This window comes from Chlorocebus sabaeus, chromosome 22, assembly GCF_047675955.1.
Source record: "Chlorocebus sabaeus isolate Y175 chromosome 22, mChlSab1.0.hap1, whole genome shotgun sequence".
Taxonomy (NCBI): domain Eukaryota; kingdom Metazoa; phylum Chordata; class Mammalia; order Primates; family Cercopithecidae; genus Chlorocebus; species Chlorocebus sabaeus.
Window position 1 is genome coordinate 46,448,713 of NC_132925.1, and position 18,564 is coordinate 46,467,276.

General features: G+C 61.0%; 1 protein-coding gene across 1 annotated transcript in view; it reads left to right on the forward strand.

Annotated features, from left to right (window-relative positions):
• Positions 1 to 18,564, forward strand: part of PLXNA1 (plexin A1) — a 55,315-nt gene that overhangs the window by 22,071 nt on the left and 14,680 nt on the right. Inside the window, exons 8-23 of the mRNA XM_038003461.2 lie at positions 781 to 880; positions 2,479 to 2,593; positions 6,597 to 6,797; positions 8,661 to 8,757; positions 8,823 to 9,016; positions 9,118 to 9,269; positions 9,346 to 9,466; positions 9,814 to 9,950; positions 11,138 to 11,305; positions 11,564 to 11,657; positions 12,039 to 12,278; positions 12,363 to 12,506; positions 12,903 to 13,137; positions 14,818 to 14,960; positions 16,704 to 16,960; positions 17,370 to 17,436. Of these exons, the coding sequence (XP_037859389.1) occupies positions 781 to 880; positions 2,479 to 2,593; positions 6,597 to 6,797; positions 8,661 to 8,757; positions 8,823 to 9,016; positions 9,118 to 9,269; positions 9,346 to 9,466; positions 9,814 to 9,950; positions 11,138 to 11,305; positions 11,564 to 11,657; positions 12,039 to 12,278; positions 12,363 to 12,506; positions 12,903 to 13,137; positions 14,818 to 14,960; positions 16,704 to 16,960; positions 17,370 to 17,436 (2,465 nt within the window). The remainder of the gene's footprint in view (positions 1 to 780; positions 881 to 2,478; positions 2,594 to 6,596; positions 6,798 to 8,660; positions 8,758 to 8,822; positions 9,017 to 9,117; positions 9,270 to 9,345; positions 9,467 to 9,813; positions 9,951 to 11,137; positions 11,306 to 11,563; positions 11,658 to 12,038; positions 12,279 to 12,362; positions 12,507 to 12,902; positions 13,138 to 14,817; positions 14,961 to 16,703; positions 16,961 to 17,369; positions 17,437 to 18,564) is intronic.

Sequence of the window (18,564 nt, forward strand, 5' to 3'; positions counted from 1 at the left end):
TGCCGCCTGTTTAGCGCCTCCCTTGTTCAGTTCCAAGGGCATGTTGGTGACTCTCTGACAGCTGATATGGGAGGGGGGGTCTCATCACCTGCTGGTCTGGGAGTGGAGAAAACCCTCCAGGCATGCAGCCAGAGCGAGAGCCTTCCTGCCAGGGAGGTGGACAGCGGATACATCCTTCTTAGGATTTACCTTATGGGCTCACCATATATTTACAGTAGGAATAGACGTAGACACATGAGCATACTTCACCTCCGCTACCATAATTATTGCTATCCCTACTGGCATTAAGGTCTTTAGGTGTCCCATGGTGACCCAGAGGGTGGAAGAGCAGGGCAGGGTAGGCGGGATGAAGGGACCACATGGCAGATACCTGGGGTCTTGCAGGGGGCCGCAGGCTGGAGGTGGGAGCGGGTGAGGGGTGGGCCATGTGTGGCACAGGTTTGGTGGGGGACAGTGTCATGGGGACTTGGGGTGCAGGACCCCTCTGGCTGCCACAGTCCATTGGACAGTCGCTCTGCAGGCTCTTCCCCAGGAGCAGGCAGCCTGGGGGCCTGGGGAGAGTCTCGAAGTTCTGAACCCCTCATGCTACTGAGCAGGAGGCAAGCAGGGCAGATCCCAGGCCCTGGTCACCTGGGGGCTGAGGGGGCTGGACGTGTGTTTGATGTGACTGATGGTGGCAGCTAGGAGGGTCTCCGGGCAAGTCGTTCCCCTGTCTGGACTAGACCTGTGCGGGGGTCCTGGGCAAGCGGTCCTGGTGACTCAGCCGTGCTGCTCCTGCAGGAGACCAGCGGGTGGTGAAACTCTACCTGAAGTCCAAGGAGACAGGGAAGAAGTTCGCGTCTGTGGACTTTGTCTTCTACAACTGCAGCGTCCACCAGTCGTGAGTGTCCCTGGGCCCCTCTGCCCACCTGGACCTGGGCTACTTGCCACACCCCTGTCCCTGTGGTCCCACTGTGCTTGCTGTCTGCAGACCTGCCCTCATGTGGCCAGGCAGCAGATGGTGATTCTGTGACTGGGGCTCCCCAGGCCGGGTCCGGGAGGGAGGAGAGGTCACTATGTGAGCAGCTTGCAGGTAGAGGAGCCAGCCAGGGCAAGGCCATGAGTGCAGAGGGTTCCTGAGGCTGGGGCAGGCACATCAGGGGGCAGCAGTCAGAGTGGGCGGCAGTGCCTGCCACACAGGGATCTTGTAGGGCCCCAGCTGGCTGTGTATGGCTACAAGGGCACATTGTGCATTGTTGCCACTGTGGTATGGACAGTGGCCCATGGGCACTGGTGTGGAGGGGAGGCGCTCAGGAAGGAGCTGAGGGCTGGTTTGGGGGCCTGGGCAGGGGCCCAGACACGGCTCCTGGGTGCCTGCTGCTTCTGGTTGTGGGAGGCTACTGTTGGATGATGTAGCATCCAGGTCCCTTCTGGTTGGTGCTGGCCCCTGCGCAGTCCCCTGGCTTGGGCAGGGAGTATGTCTGGGAGGCAGCTGCTATGCCTGCTGCCCATTTTGGCTGTGAGTATCCCCAGCTTCAGAGGAAGGATGGGAGGAGTTGGGGGCCTCCCGTGAGTCCCACTGTGAGCCCAGAGGAGAGCCCTCACTCCTTCCCTGACCCAGAAGACCCAGGCTGAGGCAGTAGGGTTTGGCCTCAGAGACAGGAGGTGCCTGGCTTTTCGGGTATGTCTTTGTTTGTTGACTGACTCACAGATGGACTCTGCCACAGCTCTTTGTGGAGCAACTGCCGTGAGCCAGGCAGGCTTTTTATTTCCAGCATGCAGCATCTCCTGTCCCAGGTGGGGTGGGGGATCTCTGGGGCAGAGGCCTGGAGGGGGCCAAGGGCTGCAGGAGAAGCAGGGTGGTTGGGGGGAGCTGGCGGGTCAGGAGATCCTGGAGAGGAGATGGAGGTGGTATGTTCCTGGAGGCTGTTGAGATGGCAAGGTGCCAGCCCTGTGCAAGGCTGTGTTGTGGGCAGAGCACCTACAGTGGCCAGCCTGGCAGACCCTGGGGTGTATCAGAGGAAAACAGACAAGCTCCTGCCCTGGCGATCCTGCTTTCTGCAGGGAGGTGATGTGCATGACCCTGTCCAGCTCTGTGGCAGCACATGCTGCTTCAGTTTAAATCTAAGTTTGCTAAAAGGAGTCAAGACTTAAAATGAAGTTCCTTAGTTGCACTAACACATTTCTGGTGCGAGTATCCATGCCTGGCTGGCAGTCAGATGATGATCAAGGCTCTGGAGGAAAAAGCGGCAAAGAGGAAAGGGAGCTTGGGGTCAGGAGGGTGGGCAGGCAAGACCAGCTGTCGGGGAGGTGTGAGGAGGCAGAGGGGCAGCCACACTCAGGTTTGGGGGAAGAACTTTACAGGCCAGGGGCAGTCAGTGCCAAGGCCCTGAGGTGGCACTATGAATACCAGCAGGGGCGGCATGGTGTCCTTCTGCTCGTGTGTGACCCCACGTGGTTGCGGGTCCCCAGGCTTCAGCACCCACCCTTTCCCTGCAGCTGCCTGTCCTGTGTCAACGGCTCCTTTCCCTGCCACTGGTGCAAATACCGCCACGTGTGCACACACAACGTGGCTGACTGCGCCTTCCTGGAGGGCCGTGTCAACGTGTCTGAGGTAAGGCTGGGCAAGGGTGAGGCTCAGGTTTTCAGAGGTGGAGCAGAATTGGGTTGAAACATCCCATCTGGATGTCACCTGAGGCCTGGCCCAGGGAGCGCCTGTGGGTGTCTGGGATGTCAGCGTGTGGTGCATGTACCACCAGCCTGGGTCAGCAAGGTGACCCTGGATGCCAGCTGGGAGGTCTGTGGGGTCACTGTCTTGGTCTGAAGCCAGGCCTGTGGTATTTGTTGGTGACCCCTGGGTGTCCTTTGTGACACTCAGGGAGGGGAAGAAGCCTCAGATGAGTTCTGCCCCTGGGCCTCTGTGTGGGGGCTGCAGACACAGGCTCCTGGGTGCAATGGGGGGCACTGTCAGGCTGCAGAGCAGGTGCGCGCAGAGCCTGGGGTGCGGGTGCCTGGCTGGGCAGGTACAGAGGCCTCCGTGTCAGGCAGGGGAGCTTGCTGGCCTAATGTGCCTGAAGGCTGGTGAGTTCTGGAGTCACCAGGCGCTGAGTAGTAATTGCTAGTAATTAGGTAGTAATTATTCCGGGCTGGGCAAGGCACTGGCTTTATGAGCAGCGGGCTATTCCTTTTGGAACTTGAGGCACTTAAAGCAGGACAAGGCAGGACCCAGGGCCCACAGGCGCTGAGTGGCGAAGCTGGGGCTGGAGCTGTGGTGGCCCCCACCCCCACCGGCTCTGGCTGTGGGTGTGGAGTGAGGACTTGCAGCCAGGTCACTTTCCTTTGCTGTGGACACCACACCCGTTGGCTGGAGGGGGCAGATTCTGCTTGCCAGGGAGACCTTGGAGGCTGCAGCTGGGCTGCACTTCCCTGCCGGGCTGGGGACTTGGGGCTGGGGGCTGAGGAAGTTGCATGGCGGCCTTCTCTCCTCTGGGTCCGTTGTCACAGAGGCCCCCCCGGCCCCTAGCATCACCCTCTGGACTGGACTTTTCTGTTCCCTGGCATGACATCAGGGCACAGGACAGCAGTGGAGGGTAGCCCGGGGCAGCAGGGACCACGGTGCCTGTGTCAGGGTGACTGCCTATGACAGTGAGTGTGTGGGAGCCAGGGACACAGTGGGGGGCTTCCCTGGGGGTGCGGCCTGCCCGAGGAGCCAGGCCAAGGTATCCTGGGGTGTGGGCAGAGCGCAAGGTGGAATCTGAGGCGGGAGCTGGTCCTGGGGCCTCTCGGGCCAGGGAGAGTTGGGTGTGAAGTCACTGTGGGGTGGGTGTATAGATGCACTGGCTCTGGCGCTGTGCGCCGCCTAGGGTTCAGGCGGTGGGGAAAGCACAGTGGTCGTCACGGGTGGTAGCAGGGCCCTGGGCAGCTTGGGGTGGTTTTGGGGCTGAGATAGCCCAATTCCTCAGTGGTGGCCTTCCCTGAGCCTTCCCTATCCATGCCATGAACTTCGGGGCACCCTTGGGGAGTGGAGGAAACGGACCCTGGAGTAGTGGCCCTGGGCCTCAGGGCATGGCGAGGCAGAGCAGGCAGGGCTGGGCTAGGGGGTCGCAGGACTGTGTGTGGAATGGATTCTCTCCACAAATACTTTACTCTTTTTTTTAGCTTGAGTCCCAGATTTTTATGGAGCTGTTTGCTAAGGGGCGTGACGTGAGTCCTCCCGGACTCAGGGCACAATGGCCAGTGGCAGTCCCCACCCCTCACAAGCCCTCTTTCCGTCTCTGTTTCTGGTGGGTTCCTTGAGCCACCTCCTGAGACAGGAGCATACTACATCCAGCTTCCTGCTGAGATAGCCAGGCCTAACCCCCAAGGCTGCTGCCCGCCCCCTGCCCCATGCTGGGAGGGGGTCTCTGTGGCCCCTTCTTGTGCCTGCCTGCACACTGGGGTCTGTGTGTTTTGTCTGAAGGCGGAGTGGCCTGTGCATATTGATGGGAAGGGCCGTCAGACTGAGCCCATGGAGGCAGCTGGTTCTGTGTGCCAGGGCCTAAGGGCTCCCACATGGAGCCCCCACCAAAGCAGAGCTCATGAGACGCGCTAAGTCAGGATTTTCTCTTAGAAATGCCTGTTTCTGGACTCTGCAGAAAGGGCGGGGTGTGGTTTGCGTCTTCACATAACATTTGTGTGCCCTGCCAGTCAGCTCCCAGACCTGAGCAGGTCTGTAGACTCCTTGCATGAAGGGGAGGCTGGGGTCCCTTGAGGAAGGAGCCTGGTGCGCTGGCAAAATGCACCCGGTTAGTCTTCCCCCAGCGTTTCCCAGAGGGACCTCCAGCCTTTTTCCGGGGAGACTATGCACTGGGGAAAAGGTTGTAATCAGAGTCTTTGGAGACAACTGGACCTGGCTCTGAAGAGGGACCTCCAGCCTTTTACCTGGGAGACTATGCACTGGGGAAAAGGCTGTAATCAGAGCCTTTGGGGACAGTTGGACCTGGCTCTGAACTGTCACTGATCCCAGGAGACCCATGCCACTGTGGGCCTGGGTCAGAATCGGGCCAAGGGGAGTCAGGTGATCACTGGAGTTTGAGCCCAGGCCTGACCCAGTGGGCCGCATGGGTGCAGAGCTTCCTGGGTTCTCATTCAGCTTGGTGTTGGGGAGGAGATGGGGTGGGGGTGCGGGGAGCACTTGAGAGGACCAGGTGTGGCCCAGGCAGCCAGTCAGCTTCCTGCCCCTGGCAGAGGGCAGGGGTGGCGAGGGGACAGGCCAGCCTCAGGGTGATGGGGCAGGCAGGTAGGGGCCAGCCACATTGGCCTCGATGCCTGCTGGGCCCACACACTCACACTGGTGTTGTGGTGGGGGGTGCTTTTTCCTGGCTGGGACCTGGGTTCTAGGGGTGGGCCATGACTGAGACCTCCCGCTGGGTGAGCCAGCTTCATGTCATGTGCCAAGAGGTTTCCTGGACTTACAGGCACCAAAGAAGCCCAGGCCTCACCATAGTCGCCTTCTGGCTTGCTGCAGGCTGAGCTGCCTGGGCTCCTCTGGGCATTTTTCGGTTGGGTGGACAGTGGGGGCAGCTCAGCTGGTCTCAGACTGACCATTCTCCGGAGCTCACAGGCAGCCTAGCTTGGACTGAAAGGAGTCTCAGTGCCCTGAGCCACCCGTTTTCATGGCTGGGGCCCTAGGGTGACAAGGCCCGTGTCACAGTGAGACTCCAGCCTAAGCCTCAGCATGCAGAGTCACTGGGTGCACCTCAGACTGCCAGGGAGGTGTGGCATAGGTATGGCCACTGTGTGTGCCTGTGCCTTCCGGCTGCAGCTGTGGTGGGAACACACAGTTGCAAGTGCAGCCCCTAAGTTGGGGCCAGTGGCCCTAGCTGCAAGGTGCCACCACCTGCTTCTCCCTGGTGGACACAGGAGCATCCCTGCAGACCCAGAGATTAGTGGTCAGCTTGCCCAGCTAGACCTTGTTAACTCTGCTTCCCTGGAGCTCCTGAGGGGCTGGGCCAGAGTCCAGGCCCCCTCCTGGGTCTTGGAAAATCTCTGCAGAGCTGGGCCTGGGCCTGCCTGCCTGCCTTGGGGGCTGTTGCAGGGCTTGGGGATTACAGCCTGTTTTCAGCATCCCTATTTAAAGCCCAGCTTCTCAGTGTTCCCAAGGGACCATCTCCTGAGGCCAGCAGCAGCCATGCTGCAAGGAAGCCGGGCCATTGCATCAGTTATTGTTGCCGAAATGCTGGCCCCAGAGGCCAGGCCTGTTTTTCTGCTGGGCTCTGGTTATTTTTATACACTCCCTGGGCCCCCAGTGCAGAGCCTGCAGCCCCAGAACCCCACTCTTTCCTGCCTCTGGGGCCTTTCCAGCTGCTGGCCAGATGGGGCTCCTTTGGTCTCTGGAATGGTGGGGGTCCTAGAACATGGGGCAGGGCATTCAGGGGCCAGAGGTAATAGAGCTTGTCTGGATCACAGTATGCAGTCACTGTCCCAGCCAGTGGTTCTCGGTTTGCCAGTGCATAAAATGGGCACATTGGTGCTTGGCTGGGAGCACCACAGGCCCAGTGCACATCTGGAGTGCAGTGAGGTGCACCTTGCTCACTGGCCTCCACCCCCGGGCTCAGCCAAACTCTTCTTATCCCTAGGACTGCCCGCAGATCCTGCCCTCTACCCAGATCTATGTGCCAGTGGGAGTGGTAAAGCCCATCACCCTGGCTGCACGGAACCTGCCGCAGCCACAGTCAGGCCAGCGTGGATATGAGTGCCTCTTCCACATCCCAGGCAGCCCGGCCCGTGTCACCGCCCTGCGCTTCAACAGCTCCAGCCTGCAGTGCCAGAATTCCTCGGTGAGGTGGCCAGGGCAGGGGCTGGGGGCCATGAGCAGGAATGGGCCGGTTATCCTCATGGCCCTGGGTCCTGGCATGTGCTTATTCACAAAGGGCAGTGCACGTGCTCACATGTATCTCTGATGAGTCAGAAGCCACTCCTGGCTTCCCCAGGCCATTGCCAGGCCCTTTAGATGTGCCTGGGTCATGTGGGCAAGTGGGCTGCAAGGGGCCCATGCTGTCCTGGTAGCTGCTGAGAGCACCCAGATGTGTGGTAGGAGCAGCCTGAGTGTGGGAGTGGACAGTAGCCAGACTCATGGGACTCGTACACTGCAGTCTCCGTGGGTCCTAGGCATGGGCTGATCGTCAGGTCTGAGTGTGTGCAGGAATAGCCAGGTGGCAGCCAGCCTTCATCACTGTGGCTCCCGGAGGGCAGAGGTCAGGGTGCCAGAGCGCATGGTTCCATCCATCCCTGGCCAAATGCAGAAAACACTCCCATTGGCCCACACTTGCACACTAGCAGACGGGTGTTGCCTGTAGTCCTAGAAGAGTATGTGTGGACCTTCAGATTTGACACAATAGTGTTTGAAAAGCTCTACTGTCAGGTGCAGTACATTCCGTGACAGGGGATCTCTATAGAGCCAGCTGTTTCCGGAGTGGTGGGGAAGTGGGGCCCAGTTGCCCAGCAGTTGGAGGCCTGGGCTGAAGTCCTGCACTCCCAGCAGGCCTCTGTCTCACCTTCTGCTCAGGACAGGTGTGATCCAGGGAGCTGTGGGCTTCCAGGAACTCACTGCAGGGGCAGGTGGCTGGGCTGTTGTGTGGGGCACTGGTCTGTCAACAATGTCTTGGCTGGACCCCATCCCCTGGGAGCCCTGGGGAGGGCCTTGATGGGGTCAGAGGTCTGGAGCCCTTTGGCTGACTCCTGGTCTGTCCCAGCAGGGTGGGGTAGGCTCTGGAGGGTCACAACAGGCTTCCTGGGGCAGGGTGGGTTGCAGGTCTGCCATGAGGATCACTCCTGGCCACCACAGCTATCTGGAGTTCCCTCTGCCGTCCAGCCTTTCCAGACATTTCTGCTGTATCACCAAGTCTTCGCCCACCCTGCACCTTCCACCTGCGTCTCCCTCCCCACCCTCCCTTCTCACCAGGCCCACATTAATCTTCCCTTCAGCTGTGTTTAAAGGGAAGAGGGAGTATCGGGGAATTTGATAGGATCCAATTAAATTCCTGCAGATAAAATAATGATGAATTGCCGGGCCGCCCCTTGGAGACGCTGGGCTCCCTGCACCGCCCCAGCACGGGAACAGAGTTGAGGTCATCCGCGGCAGAAAGTCGGGCACAGCTGGAGCCCTAGCCAGGCTCCCTGGGAGGGGCAGTTCCCCTGGGCCCAGCCCAGCCTTGTTGGGGAGGGGACAGGGAGCAGGGCTGCACCTGACAGTGATTCTGCCTGTCTCTGCCCCAGTCCAGGGACACAGATCTCCCACCTCAAGACAGGGCATTCCTGGCCCATTCAGCAAAGATATTGAGGTTCACAGAGCATGCTGATGCGTATTCTAGGGCCAGCTGGGAGTCCTGATTTCCCAGCCTGGCTGACTGCAGGGAGTGGTCAGAGGCTGCCTGTGGTTGGAGGTGGTCTCCAAGGGGGTGCCACAGAGGTGACTGTGGGAAGCACAGAGGTTCCCCTGGAAGGGCACCTCATGGTTCCTAGGCTGGAGAGAGGGACCTCTAGAGCCAGGAAGGAAGCCCTGTGTAGGGTGAGGGTGGAGAGGGAGCAGTTGTGGCTGCAGAAACTTCTCCCGGAGCTAGCGACCTGGCTGCTTTGTGGACCTGAGGCTCCGGCCTGGAGGCCGCTTAGCTGGGAAGCCTGACCTCGCCATCACCCAACAGTACTCCTACGAGGGGAACGACGTCAGCGACCTGCCGGTGAACCTGTCGGTCGTGTGGAACGGCAACTTCGTCATCGACAACCCACAGAACATCCAGGGTGAGTGGGCGCCCAGGCGGGGTGGGCAGTGGGCAGGCCCGAGCTGACCGCACCCCTCCCCCCAGCACACCTCTACAAGTGCCCGGCCCTGCGCGAGAGCTGCGGCCTCTGCCTCAAGGCCGACCCGCGCTTCGAATGCGGATGGTGCGTGGCCGAGCGCCGCTGCTCCCTGCGACACCACTGCGCGGCCGACACACCTGCATCCTGGATGCACGCGCGTCACGGCAGCAGTCGCTGCGCCGACCCCAAGATCCTTAAGGTAGGGCCCCCAGCCCTGCCCCACACCCCATGCCCCGCTCCACACGACCCCAAACCCTACTCCCGGCGGGACGCCTGTACCCCAGCCTCTGCCTCCTGCAGCTGTCCCCTGAGACGGGCCCAAGGCAGGGTGGCACGCGGCTCACCATCACAGGCGAGAACCTGGGCCTGCGGTTTGAGGATGTGCGTCTGGGCGTGCGCGTGGGCAAGGTGCTGTGCAGCCCCGTGGAGAGCGAGTACATCAGTGCGGAGCAGTGAGTACAGCCCTCGGTGTGCGTGGGGCGGGACGGGGCGGGGCAGCTGCAACCCCTGAGGCCCACCTGCCCACAGGATCGTCTGTGAGATCGGGGACGCCAGCTCCGTGCGGGCCCACGATGCCCTGGTGGAGGTGTGCGTGCGAGACTGCTCACCGCACTACCGCGCCTTGTCACCCAAGCGCTTCACCTTCGTGGTGAGTCTACCGCCCTCCCTTTCTCCCTATTCCCTGCTGCTCTGAGAGGGTGCCACTGAGGGCTCCTGTGCCTCTTCAGGACCCCTTCTCTGGCACGCTCTGCCACTGCTCTTCCATGGCCTGGGTGCCGCCCCTCCCCTCCTGTGCCTAGGCCAGCTCCAGAGCTCCCTGGCTTACCTTGGGCTGTGCCTGAGAAACCTGGGAGTACTGCCTCTGAAGTGCAGCTCCTGGGCATGCGGGCTCCTAGTCTGGGGAACTGGAGGGGTAAGCAGGCCAAGTGAGGCCTGTCCCCATGTGGCCCCAGGGGGACTTTCCTGAGAGCTTCAGCAAGTTCCCTCTTCCTGCAGACACCAACCTTCTACCGTGTGAGCCCCTCCCGCGGGCCTCTGTCAGGGGGCACCTGGATTGGCATCGAGGGAAGTCACCTGAATGCAGGCAGTGATGTGGCTGTGTCGGTTGGTGGCCGGCCCTGCTCCTTCTCCTGGTATGGGGTGCAGGTGGGGGTGGGGGCCTGGCTGCCCCTCCTCCTGGTTCAGATGGTTGCATGCCCCTTCTTGTTGCCTGGGCAACGAGGCTATGGAGAGCCTGGCTGGGGTGATCACTGTGAAACCCAGAGGCGGAAGTTACCATGGAAACAGGCTACCTCCAGAGTGGGAAGACTGGGCGGTGACGGGGCGGGGCCTGCCTTTGGGGGCGGGGCAACCTGGCTGCCTCTGCCTTGGTTCTTCCCTGTGGGTATGGGGAATCCCTTGGGTACAAAATAAGAAGTATTTTTAAAAAATTTTAAGAGAGAAAACAGAAATCTTAACAAAAGCCCTGAGGCTTGAAGTGGATAATTTTAGATTAGGGATGATAATGGAACATCCCTTTAAATATTTTCCTGTGGTAATTACCCGTTATCAGACTAATCATTGGTGTCTGCAGCTGAGGGGGCCTGGCGGCTGTGGGGCTCCTGGCAGTGGTGGAAGAGCTGAAGGTCCGGGCCCAGGTGCGGGCCATGCCCGGCTGCCTGCCCAGTGGGGTGTCCCCATGACACCTGAGCCAGCTCATCTAGTCTCCTCACAGCCCCTTGGGATGCAGGGATAGGGCGAGGTTTTCCCACTGGGACAGGTGCCAAGAGGGAAGGTGTCTGCCTGGCCCAGGGTAGTAGGAATGGGCACTCGGCTCCCAGCACTTGGAGCACAGGCTGAGTGAGGGTGGCCCTGGGACAGGCAGGGAAGGTCAGGCCAGGGCTTAGTCTCTCCGGCCCTCCCCAGGGACAGAGGGAGGGCAGCGTGAGCCTACCTCCCAGCCTGGCATGTGTGGGGTGGGCCTGCTGCTCACTGCCTCTGGGGAGGCAGAGGCCTGGTGGGTGTGGAGCCCTGGCCAGGGTCATCTGGAGTGGGTGTGGGCGACAGGGAGGCTGTGATGAAAGCAGACCTGGAGAGGCAGCAGACCAGGTCCCAAATGCCAGGCTGGGCAACAGTGGGGGCCTGAAGGGGCTGGGAGCCAGGGCGAGGGTAGGACAGACATACACAGTCCCGGGAGGGAAAGTAGCAGTGATAGTATGCAGCTACCCAAGGCAGTACCTGTGACAGATGGCACCCTGCCCACTGTTCCTCAATGCATCCACATTCCACCTGCCTGAGTTCCGCCTGTGTGCTCCTCACTGTCCCACTTGGGCACCTCCAGGAGGAACTCCCGTGAGATCCGGTGCCTGACACCCCCCGGGCAGAGCCCTGGCAGCGCTCCCATCATTATCAACATCAACCGCGCCCAGCTCACCAACCCCGAGGTGAAGTACAACTACACCGAGGACCCCACCATCCTGAGGATCGACCCCGAGTGGAGCATCAACAGGTAGGGCCCAGCAACACCCATTCCCTGTCCCCAGCTGTTGAGAGCAGCGCCAAGCTGGGAGCTCTTCCACCAGGCACTTGGTAGTGGCCCTCCTGCATGCTGGGTACTGTCCTGCTGGGAAGCACCCCTTGCCAAGAGCTTTTACCTGTTTCCTATCTTTGGGGAAGGCAGGCTTTGCCTGGCTGAGCTGTGGCCTGTGTTTCCAGCTCACTGGACCCCAGCATCATCTGGTGACCCCCCACCCCTGTTCTGTTCCAGTGGTGGGACCCTCCTAACAGTCACGGGCACCAACCTGGCCACTGTCCGTGAGCCCCGAATCCGGGCCAAGTACGGAGGCATTGAGAGGGAGAACGTGAGTCCCTGCCCTCAGCTGCCCACCTCGGTCCAGGCCTTCACCTGGGATGGAGCTCCTGCTATAAATGCTAGTGTCCCTGCCCCTACCCCTGCCCCTTCTCAGCTTATGCCAATCTTGGCTGTGCCTGGAGACCCCTGGGGAGGCACCTGTCCTGCTTGGCGGGTGGAAGGTCTGGCTCTGGGCTGCTGGCTGTGCACACCTCTCCTTCAGGCCACATGTCCCTGGTCCATGTGGGGTGGGTGGCCCAGGACCTGCCCTGCTGGTACCTGGCATCATCTATGCAGGGAGCAGGCAGCCCCCAGGCCAGGGGCTCTGTCACTGGGAGTTGCCAGGCCACTCGGGGAGGTCCCGCCCAGCATCCCTACCCTGTGTCTCCAGGGCTGCCTGGTGTACAATGACACCACCATGGTATGCCGCGCCCCGTCTGTGGCCAACCCTGTGCGCAGCCCACCGGAGCTGGGGGAGCGACCGGATGAGCTGGGCTTTGTCATGGACAACGTGCGCTCCCTGCTTGTGCTCAACTCCACCTCTTTCCTCTACTACCCTGACCCCGTACTGGAGCCACTCAGTCCCACTGGCCTGCTGGAGCTGAAGCCCAGCTCCCCACTCATCCTCAAGGTGGGTCACCGTTGCCCATAGGCTGGGCCGTGCCAGGGAGGAGGCCCCTCGTCCTGGGCTCTGGCTCACCCCCACCTCCTACAGGGCCGGAACCTCTTGCCACCTGCACCCGGCAACTCCCGACTCAACTACACAGTGCTCATCGGCTCCACACCCTGCACCCTTACCGTGTCGGAGACGCAACTGCTGTGCGAGGCGCCCAACCTCACAGGGCAGCACAAAGTCACGGTGCGTCTGTCCACCGGGGGTGCGGAGCTGGGAGAGCCATGCCCCACCTGTGGACCCTGACCCACTAGCACAGCCCCAGCTCTGACCTTGCCCCAGATTCACCCCTAGCTCAGAGGGTGCTCAGTTCCAGTGCAGGCCCTGCCTTAGCCCTCAGCCTGCTACCTCCTTGAGCCCCCCAGACTGCCTACCCACCCTGAGCCCTTGCCATGCCAGTGCTGCCCTGACTGGACAGGCACCTGCCCTGGGTCCCAGTGTCACCCTGCTGACCACTCTGTGCCCCTGTCGGTGGGACCTTGCCCACAGGCAGGTGTGTGTGGGGGTCTTGCCCATCGAGAGGGGCTCCCAAGCTTTGTGGAAAGCATGGGTGGCTCCTGAGTGGCCTCCACCCACCGGCAGGTGCGGGCTGGCGGCTTCGAGTTCTCACCAGGGACACTGCAGGTGTACTCGGACAGCCTGCTGACGCTGCCTGCGATCGTGGGCATCGGTGGGGGTGGGGGTCTACTACTGCTGGTCATCGTGGCTGTGCTCATCGCCTACAAGCGCAAGTCACGAGATGCCGACCGCACACTAAAGCGGCTGCAGCTCCAGATGGACAACCTGGAGTCCCGCGTGGCCCTCGAATGCAAGGAAGGTCTGTTGGGGCTGGGGCTCACTGGGGCAGCTGCCACCTCCAAACCAGGCCCTGGCCCATCCCCACACCTACCTCCCACCACCCCCACACTGCTTTGGCTCAGTTTACAATGTTCCTGATAGCCTTGCTGTGCCAGGCCTGGTCCCAGGGCCATGGGTGGGTGCCTGACCAGGGCCTGGCCCTGCAGCAGGTACCACATCCTCGGGGTGCTGCTTGTGACACAGAACTCAGAGCTAGACTGTTTGCGTTTGTATCCCAGCTGGGCTATAAGGCTGGGGGTGGCTATTTACCTTTCTGTGCCTCAGTCTTGTCATCTGTAGAGTGAGCACAGTGACAGTGCCTACTTCCCCAGGCACTGGGAGTGGTGGTGGGTTGGCTGGTGCCAGTGGAGCAGCAGAGAGGGGTGCTTCCGCCGTGCAGCAATGGGGAGCCCTTGTGCTTTGGCAGTCCCTGGGCACACAGAGATCTTGGCCTGAGCTGACCTTTGTCCTTGATATGTCTATAGGGGGAGTCAGGCTACACCATCCTCCTGATCCATGGCAGGTGTGAGTGGCAGAAATCTGTTCCATGTTGGGCGAGACTTTGAGCATTTGCAGATAGTAACTCACACATGTTCAGGGCTCTAGGGGGCAGATACTAGGAGTGCTGCTGCTGCAGTGGAGGACCTTAGCCATGTGGTCCAGCATGGGGTTGTCATGAACTCCACTGGGACTCTATTGGGATGGGGTGTTTTGTTTGCACAGGACTCAGCCAGTCTTAAAATGCAAAGTTCTGCATCCTGGGAGCCCTCTCAGTCCCAGACAAACCTACATGGCCCTGTGGTGGGCTGAGGGTGGCCCTACCTCTTGGGCAGTCCTGGTGGGACCAGAGGCAGGTGTGTGTCGGGGCCAGGTGGGAGGCAGGTGGCCTGGGCCTCCCTTGTGCTCCCACCTGCTGAGGCTGGCTGTCTGGTGAGGCTGGCATGTGTGGATGCGGTGGCTGGCGGCTGCTCCAGGCCAGCCAGGTGCAGATAACTAGATGCCTGGCAGCAGTGCCCAGGAGACGAAGGCTCCAGCTCTTAATTAAACCTGTCAGATGTCCCCCAGAGCCTGTCTGGCACTCCTCTGGCTTCTGATCAGATAGTGTGATCCTCGGGCTGCTGCAGGGCTGACACCTCACAGCTCTGGAATGTTCTGTCAGGGGCTTCACTGCCCTGCCTGCCCTTGTTCCTGACAGAGGCAGAGCTGGCCCTGAGCAGAGTGAGCCACACTGAGTGCACACCAGGCCCGAGATGTGCATGCAGTGGTGTGGGGGCTTGGGGACAGCCTGCAGCCCTGGGACCTCACCCCTGGCCACACCCCAGCACCTCCCAGCGGTTGGAAGGAGCCCGAACTCCAAAGCTGCTCTACGCTTAACTGCCAGTGTCTGAGATGCAGGAGGCCCCGCCCAGCCTGCCCCTGGTGCTGATGCTTTCTCTGCCCTTGTCTTGCTTGATCCTGTGGGAAGCTCACAGAGGAGAGTTACTATGCCTGTGCTAGGGCTGTAGTAGCTGGGGGACGGAGAGTCACAGTAGTTTCCTTAAGATCATGAAACCAGTAAGTGTCAGAGCCAGGATTTGATGTAGGCCCCTAGAGTGGGAGGGTTGGGGCATGGAGCAGGGCCACCAGGGCATGCTGCCCCTGATGCCACATCTGGCCACAGCCTTTGCAGAGCTGCAAACAGACATCCATGAGCTGACCAACGACCTGGATGGTGCCGGCATCCCCTTCCTCGACTACCGGACATACGCCATGCGGGTGCTCTTTCCTGGGATTGAGGACCACCCTGTGCTCAAGGAGATGGAGGTAGGACCACTGGCTCTGGGGTCACAGGAACTCAGAGGCAGCTGCTATCTTCTGCCTTTGGGGCTCCTTAGGTGCTGATGGATGGTATGGGGCAGCCTGTGTGGCCTGCGGGAGGGTCCAGGCCTGCAGGGCTCTGGGCTCAGCCGAGTGGGGAGCAGGTGCTAGGAGGCAGAACCAAGACCAGGCCAGCACAATGGGGCCCTCAGCCCTGGGGCCGGGGCAGGGGAATGGCCAGTGTGGCTCTGCTCCATGAAGTACCTCCAGAGGGCAGGAGGAGGCTCTGGCCCCATGGCCTGCATGGGATGCCAGGCCTCATCTCAGCAAACCATTTGTCAGCCTGGGCTTCTGGCACCTCTCCAGTGGCTGCCCCTTGGGCCCTGCCTCTGCGGGGGGTCCCACCTACGGCTCCGCTGGCCTGGTCTGCTAGGTGGTTCTGGATGCGAAGCCTCGCTGGGCAGGGGCCGTGTGCTGGGAGGTGCGGGTGGCTGATGAAGTCGGCTATGGCAGTTTGGGATGGGAGCGTGTGGCTGGCATAGCACCAGGGCCTCAGAGAGTAGGGCTTTGCCCCGTGGACCTTGGCAGCGGCCTGGTGAGGGAAAAGAGGGCTAGCTCCCACGTCCCCAAAGGGCCCCCAGTGGCAGGCAGGCTAGGAGCCAGTCCTCGGCGAGCCACAGCCAGGGACTCAGCAGGTCAGCTCGGTCACACTCTCCAGCTGAGGGCACCCCCCACCATGTGACTTGGATGTTGGGGAGCCCATGTCCCCTGTGGTGGCTCTGTTGGTGGATAGTCCCTTTTGAGCTGATACTGAGCAGGCCTTCCCACCTTGGGCCCTGGGGCTGCATGTGGCTGAGTGCTGCCATCCTGTTCCTGGGCTTGCTGCCACGCGGGGCTCCACAGCTTCCCCAGGTTGTATCTCTCTCTCAGTGCCTCCATTTGCTGTGTCTGTCAGACTGTCTCTTTGAGCCGTGACTGTGTGTGTTCTACCTGGGCCATTACCTGTCTGCCTGATACCTGTTGGCCTTGGCTGGGAGCCTGGTATCACTGGTGGCTCTGGGCTTTGCCTAATAGGGAACATCTTGCCCTGATAAACCTTAGTATGAACGAGAGAAAGAGAGTAGGGGCCCTGGAACCAGCTGTGCCTCTACTCCACTCCTTTTTCCTACCTGCAGTGTGGCCCTAATCAAACCTCTTCCTGTCTCCAACCTTGTGTCCTCATCCATGATATGCAGAGGCTGATTGTGCATTGGTTATCATTGTCAAGGCGGAGGGAGATGGTAGACTTGCACTCCTGGTTCCCAGTGTATGGGGGCATTGAGTTGGACTCCCTTTGAGCTGTTGCAGGCCAGCTGTGGGGGTTGCTGTTCAAAGGGCCCAGCCATGGAGTGGGTGGTGTGAGGAGCCCCTCTCATTCTCCACCCAGCCGCACTGCTAACACCTTTGTCATGTTGGCTTGTGGTGGGCTTCTCAGGCTGCCGCAGGGACTTTGTGGCCAGAGCTGCCCTGATGGCAACAGACAGTGGTGGCAGCACCCAGGTCATGTCCATTTTGCTAAGGACAGGTGAAGCTTGGGAATGACCCGCTGAGCTGAGGAGTCAGGGCAACTTGTCACTTGCCTTCCAGGCCTGTCCTCTGATGGGGCCCTGCCATACCAGCCAGGCCTGGACAGCCCCTCACCGGTCAGCTTGGGGGCTGGGGCTGGGGCTGGGTGCTCCTCTGTGGTCTGAGCTCCGTGTGCTCCCTCAGGTGCAGGCCAATGTGGAGAAGTCGCTGACACTGTTCGGGCAACTCCTGACCAAGAAGCACTTCCTGCTGACCTTCATCCGCACGCTGGAGGCACAGCGCAGCTTCTCCATGCGCGACCGCGGGAACGTGGCCTCGCTCATCATGACGGCCCTGCAGGGCGAGATGGAATATGCCACGGGCGTGCTCAAGCAGCTGCTTTCCGACCTCATCGAGAAGAACCTGGAGAGCAAGAACCACCCCAAGCTGCTACTGCGCCGGTGAGCCTGGGGGCACTGGGATTGGGGGAGGCAGGCCCATGCCTCCAGCTTTGGACAGGCCGGCCTAGCAGGCCCAGAGACACTGCTGTGGCGGTTCCCACTGGGCAGGGGTGGGGGGACTCACCTGGCCTCTGAGGCTCAGCTGCCACCTCCCTAGGTACTGATAGTGAGGACCCAGGCTTGAGTCTTCATACTTACAGGCCGGGGTTCTGGGTGAAGGGCTGGGGTCTCCATGGCAGCCCCAGAAGTCCCTGCTGCCCACTCATGTGGGTGCCTTTCGAGACCTGACCTTCGGTGCTGCAGGAAGCGGGGCAGGGTGGGGTGGGATCGGTGGGTGAGGCCTGCAGGGGCCCTGTGCCTGCTGGACAGCTGGAATGACACCACTCTGCCCATATTCTGTGCCCCCCAGGACTGAGTCAGTGGCAGAGAAGATGCTAACCAACTGGTTCACCTTCCTCTTGTATAAGTTCCTCAAGGTAAGCAGAGGCGGGAGGAAGCAAGTGTCAGAGGCAATTGAACAGTGGGAGGGGAAAATGGAGAGAGGTGGGGATCAGTGGGAGGTGCTGGAGAATGACAGCAGGTGGGGTCTTGGTCGAGTTCTGGCTCAGGCCTAGGCCCCTGGACATGCAGCTGCTCCCGGCTTCTGGCTCCCAGCTCCCTCCTCCCTCCTTCTGAGGCTGTCAGGCCCTTGCACGGCCCACCAAGGTAGGTGTGGGAGTTCAGATACAGGCTCTCAGTGCCCACAGCTGACCTGGGCTCAGGAGGGTGGGGGCACCCTGGGCAGGGGCCTCTGAGAGTCCAGCACCCGGCGTGGGGCCAGCCTGGGGGTGCCTGAAGGCTCTAGTCCACCACCTATCATGGGGACAGGTGGCCGCACTGGGCTTCCCCTGTGCTGTCCATTCAAGCCCCTCCAACCCCCCAGCAGAGGGACGCTGCCATTTTCAGAACAGGAATAGGGTGTAGGCCAGAGACTGCAGACCGGGGCCCAGGCTGGATGGGGATCTGGGTGGGCTTTAACTGGGCTGTAAGCAGTTGAATTGCTGTCTGCACTTCCAGTGTTGGAACTTATACAGACTCGGGTATCTGGCTTCTCTTGGAAAGTCTGAAGGCCTGGTTAGCCCACTCCTGAGAGGTGGGAGGGGCCCAGTGTATGCATGGTGAAGTGCATGCTCCTCGCCTGGCTTTAGTGGTCCCTGTCGCTGCTCTGTGGTTGAGGGTGACTGACAGTGTAGCCCAGTGATTGAGGGTGGGAGCTGGCGCTGACTGCCTGGGTTCGATTCTCCTGGTTTCCTTATGGAATCCAGGGATGGCATATCTGTCTCCACTGGCCCGTGGGGCTTTCAGGCCTCCTGCAGCCAGATACTGCTGAACTCAGGTGATCGGCACACAGATCCCTGCACAGAGCGGAGTCCTGGCTGGGCATCCTCGCTGTGGAGAGAGACACTGGATAGGAAATACAGCAGACAGGCCATGGGGCAGAGCTGAGCAGGGAGGGTGGGATTCGAGCAGAGGTCTGAAGACCAGGCCGGGAGAGGGAAAAGAGTCCCAGGCAGAAGAGGCTACTGAGGAGAAGGTGCCAGGTGGGATAGGCAGGGTAAGGGCTT